Below are 14,913 nucleotides of genomic sequence, written 5' to 3'. Positions count from 1 at the left end.
GTGTAAAGATTGTGGTTTTGATTTGCATTTCCCAGATGATTAGTGATGGTGAGTACCTTCTCATGTACCTGTTGACCATCTGTGTATGTCTTCCTTGGAAATATGTCTATGCAGATCCTCTTTAGTTAGATTGTTTGGTTTGGGGTGGTGCTATTGAGTTGTATGAGTTCTTTTTACTATTTTTTATCTCAAATATTTTTATTTTATTTACTTATTTAATTCATATATATTTTCTATCACCATTTATTCCCCATATACCCTCCTTCACCTCTACCCACACCCCTCTCCTCCCACCCCTCCACAATCATCACATGTCTGTGTCCATGAGTTCTTCCTCTCTTTTTTCCTTCTTTGCTCAGTCCATCCATGAGTCTCCCAAACCCCCACCCTCAGAGCTGTCAGTCTGTCTCTATCTGTGAGTCTGTTACTCTCTTGCTGGTTAATTTAGTTTATTCATTAGATACCACATATTAGAGATCATATGGTGCTTGTCTTTCTCTGATTGGCTTATTTCAATTGGCATAATTCTCTTCAGGTCTTTACATATATATTTTTTTTATATTAACCCCTTATCAGATATACTAGAAGCCCTAAACACAAAGATTTGTGTAACAATGGGCCTTCCTTTCCCTGGCTGCCAGCACCGCCTTTGCTGTGGCCCGAGCGCCTTCCCTCGCTGCTCAGAGGCCCAGATCGGCTGGCTGATGTAGAAAACCTGCATCAGAAAGCATCCTACCCCTCCCCTGGCTGCTTGGCTCCTGCATATGCAAATTAACCCACCATCTTTATTGAGATAACTTGCATACTCACTCCTGATTGTCTTGTGGGTGTCACAAAGCTACAGTCAATTAGCATATTACTCTTTTATTAGGAAGATGATTTGCAGTATTTTCTCTCATTCGGTAGATTGCCTTTTCAATAGTGTCTTTTTTTTTTTTTTTAATATATTTTATTGATTTTTCACAGAGAGGAAGAGAGAGGGATAGAGAGCTAGCAACATCGATGAGAGAGAGTCATCGATCAGCTGCCTCTTGCACACCCCCTACTGGGGATGTGCCCGCAGCCAAGGTACATGCCCTTGACTGGAATCGAACCCGGGACCTTTCAATATGCAGGCCGACGCTCTATCCACTGAGCCAAACTGGTCCCGGCTCAATAGTGTCTTTTGCTGTACAAAGTTTTTTAGGTTGAAGTAATCCTGCTTGTTATTTTTGCTTTTGCTGCCTTTGCTTTTAACGTCAAATCTAAAAATCATCACCAAGACCAATGTCAGGGAGCTTACTGCTTATGTTTTCCTTTAGAATTGTTTAGATTTCAGGTGTTACATTCAAGTTTTTAATTCATTTTGAGTTAATTTGTATGTGTTGTGTTAGATAGTGGTCCAGTTTCATTCTTTTGCACATTGTTGTCCAGTTTTCCTAACACCATTTATTGAAGAGACTATCCCTACCCCACTGTATAGTATTGACTCCTTTGTCATAAATTAATTGTCCATATATGTATGTGTTTATTTCTGGGCTCTCTATTCTGGTTCACTGACCTGTGTGCCACTTTTATACTAATACCATACCATTATAATTACTATAGCTTACATAGTTTGAAATCATGGAACATGATGCCTCCAACTTAGTTTTTCTTTCTCAAGATTGCTTTAGTTATTTGGGGTCTTTCATGGTTTCATACAAATGTGTTCTAAAAATGGGATTGCCTTCTTAATATGTTTTTCTGAGTTCTTTATTTGTATATAGAAACGCAACAGATTTTTGTATATTGATTTTATTTATTAGTTTTAACAGGGTTTTGTGTGGAGCCTTCCGGGTTTTCTATATATAATGTGTTATCTGCACATAGTGTCAGTTTTACTTTTGATTTGCCTTTTATTTCTTTCTCTTGTCTAATTGCTTTGTTACTTCTAATACTGTGTTGAATAAAAATGGCAAAGTGGGTAATCCTTGTCTTGTTTCTGATCTTAGAGGAGACCTTTCAGCTTTATACCTTTGAGTATGTTAGCTTTGGTCTTATTATATAAAGGTATATTTTCTCTAAACCCTTTTTCATAAGAGTCCTTATCATAAATGGATGTTGATTTTGGTCAAATGCTTTTTCTACATTTATTGGAATCATATATTTTTATCCTTTACTTTTCTAATGTGGTGTATCATATTTATTGATTAGTAAATGTTAAAATACCTTTGCATCCCTGGAATAAATCTCATTTGATCCTTTTAATGTATTGTTGAATTTGGTTTGCTTATATTTTGTTGAGGGACTTTTGCATTAGTGTGTATCATGGATATTGGCCTGCAATTTTCTTAGGGTGTCCTTGTCTGTTTTTGGTATCAGGGTAATGCTGGCCTTGTAAAATAAGTTTAGAAGTTTTCCCTCCACTTTTATTTTTTGGAAGAGTTTGAGAAGGATTGGTATTAATTTTTCTTTGAATGTGGGGTAGAATTCACCTGTGAAGCCATCTGGTACTGGGATTTTGTTTGGAGGTTTTTATTACTGATTTAGTCTCTTTAATAGTGTTTGGTTTGTTCAGGTTTTCTAGGTTTTCATGATGTAGTCTTGCTATATTTTATGTTTCCAGGTATTTATCCATTTATTCTAGACTTTCCAATTTGTTAGCATTCAATTGTTCATAGTAATCTGCTATGATTCGTTGTATTTCTGTGCGATCAGTTATAACTTCTCTTTTTTCATTTCTGATCTTATTAGAGCCTGCTCTCTTATTTTCTTGACAAGTCTAGCTAAATGTTTATCTATTTTATCTTTTCAAGCCAGCTCTTAATTGTATTGATCTTTTTCATGATTGTCTTAGTCTCTATGCAATTTATTTCCACTCTAATGTTTGTTATTTTTTTCCTTCTACTAACTTTGGGCTTTGTTTGCTCTTCATTTTCTAGTTCCTTGAGGTCTGAAGTTAGGTTGTGTATTTGAAATCTTCCTTTTTTTTCTGAATGTAGGCATTTATCTCTATGATTTTTCCTCTTAAAACTGGTTTTGTTATATCACATAAATTTTGGTGTATTATATTACAATTTTCATTTGTCTCCAGGTATTTTATTTCTTTTTTTGTTTCTTTAACCATTTGGTTTTTCAGTTGCATATTGTTTAATCTCCACATATTTGTGAGTTTATTTCTTATAATTGATTTCTAGTTTCATACCATTGTGGTCAGAAAAGATGCTTGACGAGATTTAGTCTCCTTAAATTTATTGACTTGTTTTGTGACCTAACATATCATGTATCCTAAAGAATGTTCCATGTGCACTTAAAAAGAATGCATATTCACAGTGTAATTTTTAAATTTAGGCCTTTAGTCAGTTTGAAGTTTATGTTTTATTTATGGAATGAGCAGGAATCTAAATACAGCTAGTCCAGTCAACCTAAAATAATCATTGATTTCTAATGTCTTTAGATCATAATTTCACTGATCAAGTTCTATCAATAAATACCTTTAACTAGTATATTTTTGTAGTATGTTTTATAATTGGGTAGAGCAAGTCCTACATCATCTTTCTTTCTTTAAAATATTTTCTTGGGCCCTGGCCCAGTGGCTCAGTTGTTATGAGCGTCAACCCCTACACCAAAAGGTTGCAAGTTCAATTCTGGTCATAGGTTGCAGGTTCAATACCTGGTCAGGGTGCATATGGAAGGCAACCAATTGATTTTTCTCTCCTTCCTCTTTAAAAAAAAAAAAAATCCTCAGATGAAGATTAAAAAATAAAATATTTTCTCAGTTCTTCTTATATATTTACATTTTTTGATACATTTTAGAATTCATTACCAAGTTCCAAAAGGAGTCGTTGGAATTTGATTTGGAAATATATTTATAGCCTAGCCTGGGTTGCTCAGTGGTTGGGTGTCAACCTATGAACCAGGAAGTCACAGTTCAATTCCCTGTCAGGGGACATGACAGGTTGTAGGCTCAATCCCCAGTGTGGGGCATGCAGGAGGTGGCCAATCGATGATTCTCTCTAGTCATTGATATTCTTATCTCTCTCTTCCTATTCCTTCTTCTCTGAAATCAACAAAATATATATTTTTTTTTAAAGGAAAAGAAATGTATTTATAGTATACTCTTAGGTAAAAATATATTGATATCATTACCTATATATTATATAGATTATTTATAGTTTAAAAATTATCTATAAATATCGTTGCCATTTTGTTTCTAAAATTATATATATATAAATATATATATGCACACATACACACACACACATACACATCCTATATAATAAAGAGCTAATATGGTTGTCACGCCCTCACACCATCATGCCATAACGGCTCAGACACAACACTGGGGAGAGAGGAATGGGGACCAGCCAGGCTGCGGCCTGGGAGAGGGACAAGCCGCCCGCCCCATGGTCCCAAGTACAGCAGCTGCGCCTGTGGCCTGGGAAAGGGACAAGCTGCCCACCCTGTGGTTCTGAGTGCCAGCAGCTGCAGCCCGCCTACAGTCCCCTGTGGCTATGGCCGGCCTGGGTGAAAGCTGGCCCGGGTCCTGGTGCCTGTGGCCGGCCAGAGTGAAGGAAGACTAGGTCCCAGGTGCCTGCAACCTTCTGGAGGAGGGAATCCTGGGTCCTGGGTGCAGGGCAAGGCAGAGACGATTAGGGACGATCAGATCAGCAGGGGAGCAGCTGGGGCGATCAGGTTGGTAGGGGAGCAGTTCGGGGCAATTAGGCAGGCAGACAAAGGTGGTTAGGATCGATCAGGCAGGCAGAAGGGTTAGGGGCGATCAGGCAGACAGGCAGGCAAGTGGTTAGGAGCCAGATTGCGAGAGGCAATCAGACATCCCCCAAGGGGTCCCAGATTGGAAAGGGTGCAGGCTGGGCTGTGGACCCTCCCTCTTCCCCCCCCCTCCTGTGCATAAATTTCATGCACTAGGCCTCTAGTATATAATAAAAGTCTCAAAGAATATATAACAAAATATATAGCAGTGGTTATCTCCTGATGTTATAGGTGTGTGTTTTTCTTGGTGCTTTTCTTTTCCAAACATTTTACAGTGCAGGTGTAATACTTGTTATTAGTAAATCCAAGTATTGCAATCCTGAAAAATGTTATTAAACTAAAATGTATCCATTAGTAACTTTGCATTTACTTAACATAGCAGAAGGCAAATAGAATACAAAATATTTCATGGGAGATAAATATATGACTTGTAGAGTCAAGTACAGATAACCTGGCTCAGAACATAAACCAGAGTTGTTCAAATATTCCCAAAAATAATCTGACATTCAACCATTCAATCTGACATTCAATCTGCAATACAACCTGACATTCTCCTCACTGATATTTTTCAAAAATATTTTTATTGATTTTTTACAGAGAGGAATGGAGAGGGATAGAAAGCTAGAAACATCAATGAGAGAAACATCGACATGCTGCCTCCTGAACATCCCCCATTGGGGATGTGCCCACAACCAATGTACATGCCCTTGACCGGAATCAAACCTGGGACCTTTCAGTCTGCAGATCGATGCTCTATCCACTGAGCCAAACCGGTTTCGGCTCCTCACTGATTTTGAATGATTGACTTCAAAATGAATGAGGAGAGTTATCGCCTTTTCACATAGTATTTCTGGGTTATATTCTGTGTAGCTGTATTTCCAAGGCACCTGGCCTCTTTGGTTTTCCCATTTCAGAGATTTATATTTATGTGACACAGCCAGGCCTTGATATGCACCAAGAATTAGTGTGGTCTAAATCTAGCCCTTGCATGTCTTGATCTTTTAGTCAACATTTAGCAGAAAAAAGATTGCTGAATCTGTTCCCAGCTCGTTGATATATTTGAAGCAGCAGCATGTTAATTCTTGGCTCAGAGCATCTAGATTCTATCAACACTGTAGTTAGAACTTAATTCTCTGTGCTTTTTAATCTACATGCTCTTTTTGGATAATCTTACCAATTTCATAAAAACAACAGTAACTAACAATTATTATAATAACATGTAACACTTATCAAGCATTTTCTATGTGTCAGGCATTATACTACACTTTACAGGAATACCTCATTAAATCTTTAAAACCTTCTATAAATGTTATTGTCCCATTTTACATGAGTAAGCCGAGGCTCAAAGATGTCCAGGTCATACAAACTATAATTGGCAGAGCAGACATTGAAACCCAGGCAGCCTAACTCTCTGGAGCCTATGTTCTTAATTACACTTTAAACTCAATTTTTAATTTCTCTCTTTGCCTAATATCAGCTCTGCTTCCTGTATTTTCTATCTGATTTATCTAAAATCCACAGCTGTAACTGTCAAAATTATTCTCCATTCTCTGTCTCTTAACTCCACCTATCAGTACTACCTTCACAAAGTCTTACAAGTGTCTGTTTCTCTTCATGTGCCCAGACCTCACCTTCGTTGCACCCTCCTTGATTCACCTGGGCTTGTTCAGTTACCTCCCTTCACATATTCTTTTTTTCCACTCAATCTAATGTTTTTATCTTTATAGCTATCTTCTAAGAAAATGAACCGATATGTCTCTGTACTGTTTAAAAACTCTTGGACTTCCTTTTGCTATCGTTGTTGTTGTTTTAATGAGATTAAATCTAAGCTCCTTAGCTTTACATACACAATCTGGCCCCAGTCTGTCTCTTCAGTTTTCTATGGTTCTCCACCCAACCCCACTTGTGCTCCAGCCATATTGAGCATCTCACTCTTCCCTAGGTCTGTGCCAAGCCCTTTCATAGCTCTATGCATCTGCACTTGTTTCATCTGTTTGAAAGCCTCCTCTGTCTTTGATCTCCCAAACTCCTATTCGGCTGTCAAGATCCAAATCACATGTTGCCTTTAGTAACATCTTCTTGGACTCCTCCAGGATAAAACAGTCATTTTTCCGTCTTCCCGTGTAGCATGTGTTCACGCCTCAGTTACTGCCCTCACCATGCAGAGCTGTAATGATCTGTTTATGTGTTTGTCTCTTTTATTAACCTATATGGGTCTTCAGAGCAAGAACCAAGTCCAGGTCCTTAATAAATGTCGGTTTGATGCTTGTAGGAATGTCAAGGAGAGTGTTTGAAACAATAAGAAGTTAGAAATGTACTTACTCCTAAACAGACAGAAGACTACCTCATGTCCAAATTAACAGGCCTAAGGAGGGTTGTCTAAGGCACTGAATACAAGTGATATATAAAGCGAGGGAAGTCTTTACATTCTAAGTTTCCCTAAGTCAAGGCCCATTATGCAAAACTCAGATCCTGTCTGTGAGCATCCCTGTACTGCGCGGGGTGTGATGCTGGGGCGCAGCGGAGAGAGCATTCCACCTGGAGCCAGAGGACTGGGCGTGGAGTCCCAGCTCTGCAAATACAACCCTTGGAACTTGGACTCGTCACTAACTTCTTTAGATCTTATTTTCATGAAAAGACATTTGGTATTTACTTTTATATTTTCCTGGTTGTTAATTTACATGTGGGAAGACTTCGCATAGAAAGTGTCTCTTTTGTCATTTTCTTTTTTAAGCTTTATTGAGGTATAATTGACAAAATTGTGATATATTTAAAGTGTGATGATTTGATATACTTATACATCATGAAAGGATTCTCACAATCGAGTTAACACATTCATCATCTCACATAGTTACTTTTTGTCTTTATAAGAATATTTAGGTTATACTCTCTCAGCAAATTTCTATTATTTATTACAGTGTAAACAACTCTTGTCACCATGTTTAACCTTAAACCCTCAGGCCGTATTCATCTTATATCTGAAAGTCTGTACCCTTTTAATGACCTCATTGCCCCCATTCCCCAGCCCCCTGGCAACTATCATTTTACTCTCTGATTTTAAGAGTTCAACTTTTTTCCCCTGATTTCACATATAAATGATACCATGCACTCTTTGTCTTTCTCTGTCTGGCTTATTTCACTTAGCACCATGGTCAGCAAACTGCAGCTTGTGAGCCACATGCAGCTCTTTGGCCCCTTGAGTGTGGCTCTTCCACAAAATACCACAGCCTGGGCAAGTCTATTTTGAAGAAGTGGCATTAGAAGAAGTTTAAGTTTAAAAAATTTGGCCCTCAAAAGAAATTTCAATTGTTGCACCGTTGATATTTGGCTCTGTTGACTAATGAGTTTGCCGACCACTGACTTAGCATAATGCCTTCCAGGTTCATCCATGTTGTTGCAATATCATTTCTTTATTGATAAACAATAATTCTTAACTCAATGTAAGTAGGATTGTTTTCTTTTATCTGAAATCCACCTTTTCTTTCCCTTTCAGCTTCAGAGTGAATTAGAAAAAGGTGAGCGGGACAATGCAGAGCTGCAGGAGTTTGCCAACGCCATTCTCCAGCAGATCGCAGACCATTGCCCCGACATCCTGGAGCAAGTGGTCAACGCACTGGAAGAATCATCCTGACCCCGCTTCGTGGGGAGCGGCCAGCCGGCAGCCCAGTGCAGTGAGCCCAGGAGCCAAGAAAAGCGAACTATGAGGACAGGCACCCAGATACTTCCTGACCCCTGCAAACACTACGAACTCTGTCCTACCGTGGTTAGTTCTTCCAGTGCAATTCCAGCGCCACTTCTACATCTGCCATCTTACTCTGCTGTTCGCCTTTGGATGTTGTCTAGACGCTTATTTTTTTTTTTTATGTCCAAGGTGGGTAAGTGGCCAAGTCTCCCTGAGGAACCACCATCTGGTCATCAACAGTGGAGAATTCTGGAAGCTGGTGGCTCTGCCCGCATAGGGTCATGGAGTAGGGAGCCTCTTACTTGTGTCCTCAATGTGGGGACTAAACCTGGAACCTACTTGGAGTTCAGCATACTGAGAGAATGCTTCCGCATGGACAAGAGGGCTGAGTGTCCTAATCACAACAGGTGCTTTCTCCTAAAAGGCTTTTTTTAAAATCTCAAAAAGATATTATTAGAAAAAGAGAGAGGGTTAAAGAGAGAACAGGGACAAACAGACAGCTGACTCTTCTTACATTGTCTCTTTTGTTTACTTTCATCTGCAGTGTTCTATGCGGGGCAGCCGCACGCAGGCTCCTGGTGGCTCGGTGCACAGACACCCAGCCCTGTCTGTCTCGCTTATACGTGCTCTTGTCCTCGACCAGTTAACGGCAGGGTGGTGCAAGCAGTTCTCCCCCTAGTCCTCTTGTGAGACCTTTGGCCTTTTACTTAGCTCATGTATCTCTATTGGAAAGAGAAGAGGGGTTTGACGTGAGGCACTGTCATCACCAGCTCTGCTTCTGGAGATGGCCATTGCCAGGCTCAGGCTCTTTCTCCTGAACATCTCCCTCCTCAGGCCTCTGAGCCCCAGAAGAATGCTTCTGCCTTCCCCACCATGCTGCACGCCCAGCCGTCACTGAACTCTCTGACCCACCTTCCACCCTTGTAGCTTACCTCTTGATTTGCACGCCTAGAACCTTAGCTTCATGCATTGCCTGGAACCTCCTCTGACACAAATGAATGTTCTCGTCCCACACACATTCCTTCCTCCATTCTTTCATTCGAAGACTATGTATGAAATGCCTACTGTTAGGCAGTCGTCCTTGGGGGAACAATGGAGGAGAGGTATAAGGATTCTATGAGACATACCTGCTTTAGTCAAAGCAGCAAGAGGCATACTCTTCCTCTCCCCCATCTTAATCGAAGGTATCTTTTTCAGAAAACCTTTCCTAAATCAGCATATCTCACTTCTCGCTATAATAGAATTGATGGTTTGGGGCTGGGGCTGAGTCACTTACTTGCTGTTTTGTGATTCAGGACGTTTGTGTGTTGCTGCCCTGAGAGAGCACACTGTCCGGGGGCCTGTGAGAGTAGGTGGTGTTACCGCGTGGAACTTGGCCAGCTCCATGTCACAGATGAGAAAATTGACCCCAAAGTTGCAAATTCACTTGAAGATAACTGGCATTTTGAAGAGCATTTTCCCCATGCATAGACAATGACAGTGATAAACAAAATCAGGCACCAAGAAATAGACCACTTAACCAAAATCCAGGCCTTTGACCGCCTCTGTGACCAGACCCCCACCAGACACTCACCTCTTCTGATAAGAGTTGCTGGGCTAAATGCCTTGTCTTGCACTTTCTCCTCTGCCCTTTGCCAGTTCCTCACCCACATAGTCTGATGCGCCTGGAAAGCCGTCACGGCCGTCAGTGCAGTGTCTTCCCCACCACAAGCCCTGACTGTCTCGTTAACTTATATGGTCGAATCTCCAGCTGCCCTGACTCCTGCTGTAAAGCAGCCGCTGCCCCCCCCCCCCCCCCCGCCCCCGTGAGAAGCTGTAGAGTGCTCCTTATCAAAGGCTTAAATGGACTCTGCTCATAAAGTTCTTACTGAGATGCTTCCTGATAGCCAGGCTGGCCGGAGTGGGGGCACAGGGGTTAGACATTAAGTGGTGATCATTTGTGGTCAATTACCTCAATTTCATTTATTTATTGCACTGCCCATAAATCATGCAGATAGCCTCTAGTATTCTAGAGTGGAGTATTAGAATCTCACTTTAAATGCCATAAGACAAAGAATTGAGGTATGATAACAGCCTTCACAGGACCACAGCAGAACAGAAAGCAGAAGCAGCCATGCCCAGAGAAGTGGCCTGGCCTGGCCTGGCTGGCCATGGTCTAGCTGATCTGGCAAGGGAAGGCATCAATCAGATCTCTCTCTGGGTCCCACTGGTTTGGCCTTTACCAACAAATACAATACCTGCCCCTGTTGCCCACATGTTGTATGATTCTCAATGCACCTTCTTCCTTCCTGTCTTCATTTCAACCCCTTCTGTTGCTCTCCCTCTAAAGCCTATGGGAGTCCTCTGGACAAGTGCTCCCAAGAAGAGACATTTCTGGGCAGACCGCATATGTCTGGTCTTTATGAGCCAAAGCAGGGAGTCTCGTTCATTCTTCCTTGTATCTCAAATGGTTCTGGGGACTTTTAGGCTCTGGCTAAAGTTCAGTGGTGAACATGACCTGTATTTACATAATAGGCACAAAGTCTATACAGTTTCTATCTGGTGTTTAGAGTATCTTACTGAGTTTAAATCATTCATCGAGCCAGCATTTACTAAATGCAAAGTTCCCATCACACAAGGACTATCGTTTTGTGACCTTTTCATGATTTGCCAAGGTCTCACAAGGTCCCTCAGCTACTACCAAATGTCTGTGTGTAGTCTTGAAAACTCAGTGAAGGTTGCCTATAATGTTCACCAAACTCATCCATCCCATTGGCAAGCCTAGTTGCCCCTTAACAACTAAATATTTGTACCCCAAATGAAGATCATCATAAAGGGGACAAGAAGAAGAGTGGGTGGAATCCAACCTGGAGCACATGACTAAAGAAAGAAAATGTGACTTCATCTTTTCATATACCTCTGTCCCAGGTACTCACTGAGTCCGTGATGAAGTATTGGACTGAGATTTTACAAGGACTTTGGACACCATTTGAAATAGAAAGGACTTTAAGTGGGCTCTAACATATTAAGAAATGTGCATGGGAATCCTGAAATCCATCTCAAGTCTAACTTTTGACCTTGTACATTACAATCTAAAGAAGACCTAAGTTCCTTTTCCTCTTTCTTACACTTGGGCTTTAAAAATGCTACAATAGTAAGGCATACTAGACCCAGACTATCTTCAGTGTCACTAGTGGCACTTTCGTGAGTAAAAGTCTGTCTAGTTTTCCATGAGGAGCTCATTGGCTCACCCACTCCTCAGAGTGAGAGAAAAGGAAGAAGTCAGCACGGAGCTGATGGTCAGGATTGGCATTTGGATTTGCTGCTAGAGAGTCCTGCTGTTCCCAGATCCCTCCTGCCCTTCTGTTTGACCACATCAGAGCAGAGGCCCGCAGGCAACCCTCAGGGTCTTTGAGGAAAGAGCAAATGGAGGAATATGTCACCACATAGACTGTGACCCTCCCGTGACGTCTGCTAAGTTCCTGTGAGCCCTGTATCAGCAATATCAGTAACTCTCACGTCTGCCCCCCCCCTCTCCCCCCCCGCCCCGCCTCATCTCCCCGCCTGCGAACGCTCAGGACTATGGAAAGGGAGATGAGGAGGGAGTGGGTGCAGGCAGCACGCTGCCCTCTGCAAGGCCTGCAAGGCCATGCATCCCCTGTCACTGCCAGTCCCTGGGCTCTCAGAGTGATTTCAACCATTTAAAGAAATGTTTTAAAGGAATCCGGAGTTTCCTCCATGTGAACTAAGGGAATACTTGGGCAAGAAAAACACACAAGGAAATCCTTCTGAACAAAATGGCTGTCTTTACTCTTTTTAAGCAAAAACTGTTTCCAAACTTTTTAGTGTCAAAACTGTAACCAAGTGTCTCCTGATTCCCCCCCAATGTGTGTAGTGAGTACTGTGACCCTAATGTAGGTATTTCTCCTCCGACTCTCGGGGGAGAGGTGGTTTTAGGACTGATTTGTGGGGAGCAGGTTTCTGTCCCATCCCACCTCCTCTCTTGTTTCTCTGCTTGTCAATATTGTCTGTGTGGCTCAGAGAATTTGGGCAGTTACATTGTGTCCATTGTTGAAATTATTAAGATATTAAAAAGTAGTTGTAGAACTGAAAAATTAAAGAGCTGTGTTTTTAAAAATGCAAATCAATATCATGTAAAAGGAATTCAAGCTATGGGGCAGCCGAACTCCGCCCTTCCTCCTAAGCTGGCTTAGGTGGCAGCTGGGCTGGCCGCTTGGGAAGTCCAAGGACCACCCTCTGGCAGTGACTGCGTGGCGGAAAGTCAGCTGCCGGGGGAAAGGAATGGGAATCTGGGCCTCAGAGTTCCAGTCGTGCCAGCGCTTTCCTGTCCATCCTCAGGACCTCTGGGTAGTTTGTGACCCCATAGCCACTCTCACCCCCACGTTGGTCCCAGCTCAGTGTGCCTAATACTATGTGGCAACCGGGGCTTGCCTCTGAAGCCCCACACCTGAGAGCAGCCCTGTTCAGGCCACAGAACCTCTCTCGTGCCCACTTGGTGCTATATCATCCAGTGACCATCCCACATGGGCCAAGCACTGGCCAGCCCAGAGCCTGCAGTCCGGTGAATGCATTATACTCAGATCTCAGTTCCTTCTGGCTTCAGTCCTAGATTCTTTCCCTTTGAGATGTTTAGTCCCAGATCTCCTGGGCCTAGGCCGCCTCTGTGGCCCTCCCCCCACCCCCTCTGAGATGCCATTGTCAGAAGGGAAGTGAACCCCCCTGAAGCCAGGGAATCCGGCCCTGGGCCTGAGCCAGCCCTCCGAGCCCAGCCTTCACACCACACCAGTATTGCATCACCCTCTAAGCCAGGCCGCCAGCCCACTGAGGCAGCTCGCCGCCCTCTGGCCTGATGGCTGCGCAGGACCAGCCCCGCACCTGCCCAACAGCAGGGTGTCCAGGATGGGACGGGGTCTCCCTGGGACATGCACCCCTCGCTCCAGAAGAGAAGTGCTGCACTTTAGTGAGGAGCTGGGGGAGGGGGCTGGGCACTGTTTCCTTGTAGCTTGAGTTCCTTTTGGTGACAGTAGCAGCCGCAATGGTGGTGTCTGTGATGCAAATGCACCTGCTGCCTTCAAGTGTGCGTGTGCATGTGCGTGTGTGTGTGTGTGTGTGTGCGTGTGTGTGTGTGTGTGTGTGTGTGGTGGCCAGTCGCATTACTGACAGGAAAATGACACTACAGAGAAATTGTGTTATAGTCAACTTTGCCTTGATAATTATTGTAAACACTTTTTTGTTTTGTTTTGTTTTATATTCACAAACTAAATCCATCGGGAACTTATAAAATTATTTAAAAATTATGTGCTGTGTCTTTCTTTGAGTCTTATTTAGTCTGATCCTTCAAGGGAGCTGTGGCCTCAGATGGGAGAAAAGCAGCGGGAGGCCAGCAGTCCCCAAGGGGTCGGCCCTGGTGGTAGGCAGCCGAGAACCAGGGTGCCCGTCCCTAGGGGGCAGGGAGGCAAGGAGTTGGCAGCACCTCGGCCCAGACAGGCTGGCGGGGTGGTCTCAGAGAGAAGAGCTAGCCTCCGTTAGGTTCCCACCTACACTCGATTGGCAGCCCCCTTAATTGCCTTTTCCACCTCCCTGTTCCTTCCTCACACCCTGGGCCAAGCCAGGTTCCCCGTTTCTGATCTCACTTCCAGGCATACAGCACACCCACTGCTGAGGGCCAGCATAGCGGCTCCTGCTCAGATGGCAGACAGTGAGGAGGGTCCCAGCCTGACAGGGTTTTCTTAAGAATTGGGGGTGTTCTGACGTATTAACCGTGGGGGGTGTGAGCTGCCAGTCAGCAGGAGCACAGATACCAACCGTGATGGAGCCATGAGACCCTGTGCTTCAAGAACGTCCAACCTTGCTATTTGTCTGGGGCCTGATGCTCAGTAAGAAATTGTTCTGGGAAGCTTCTTTTATGAGAATGTGTTAGATTCATTTCTCTGTCAACCCCAGAAGAGAACCAGCCTGCTTGCTGCATTTCCTTCCCTCCCTGGTCAATTCTGTTGCCCACTGTGCGCTGGCGCTTAGCTAGAGCGTCAGGGTCCCTGGCAGGCGGTCCCAGTGACCTGACTCCGCCCGCCTCACCCTCTGTGCAGCCCTTGGCTGCTCCCGAGCTGAGCCGCCAGGTGGAGGCCATGGGGACCTCACCCTTCCATTCACAGGACAGAAGCCTGGGGCTGCTGCTCTCCACAGGAGGCAGGCCTCTGAGCCCTTTCCCAGCAGAAAGAGTTACGCCCATGGTACAAAATCCCCACAGGAAGTTGTCAGATTGCCCTGGTCAGCTGTCTCTAGGGTTTCCCATTCATCTCTTCCACTGTTTGTTTACACTGTCTGTGGGTTTCAACAAATGGATGCAGAGTTTTTTCCCTCTGAATTGGGAAAAAACTGCTCTTATTTGATTAGGGGGATGGAATATCTCAAGCTTGCTCGAAGTTGATTAAGAACCAGTTGGACCCTGGGGTGGGGAGCCTTCCGAGGAAGCGGCTTGAGCCCTGCCAGCTTCCCCA

General features: G+C 43.5%; 2 protein-coding genes across 9 annotated transcripts in view; one reads left to right on the top strand and one right to left on the bottom strand.

The window, feature by feature from the left end:
- Positions 1–13,713, top strand: part of ERC1 (ELKS/RAB6-interacting/CAST family member 1) — a 402,974-nt gene extending 389,261 nt beyond the window's left edge. For all 8 annotated transcript variants that reach the window (XM_084878772.1, XM_084878773.1, XM_084878770.1 and 5 more), the window contains one exon: positions 8,228–13,713. In XM_084878772.1, coding sequence (XP_084734898.1) covers positions 8,228–8,365 — 138 coding nt within the window. In that variant the 3' untranslated portion in view covers positions 8,366–13,713. The remainder of the gene's footprint in view (positions 1–8,227) is intronic.
- RAD52 (RAD52 homolog, DNA repair protein) overlaps positions 1–14,913 on the bottom strand; it is a 493,030-nt gene that overhangs the window by 465,175 nt on the left and 12,942 nt on the right. The window lies entirely within an intron of this gene.

Source organism: Pipistrellus hanaki, assembly GCF_964339955.1.
Source record: "Pipistrellus hanaki genome assembly, chromosome: 3".
NCBI classification, from domain to species: domain Eukaryota; kingdom Metazoa; phylum Chordata; class Mammalia; order Chiroptera; family Vespertilionidae; genus Pipistrellus; species Pipistrellus hanaki.
This window is presented reverse-complemented; position numbering and strand designations above follow the sequence as displayed.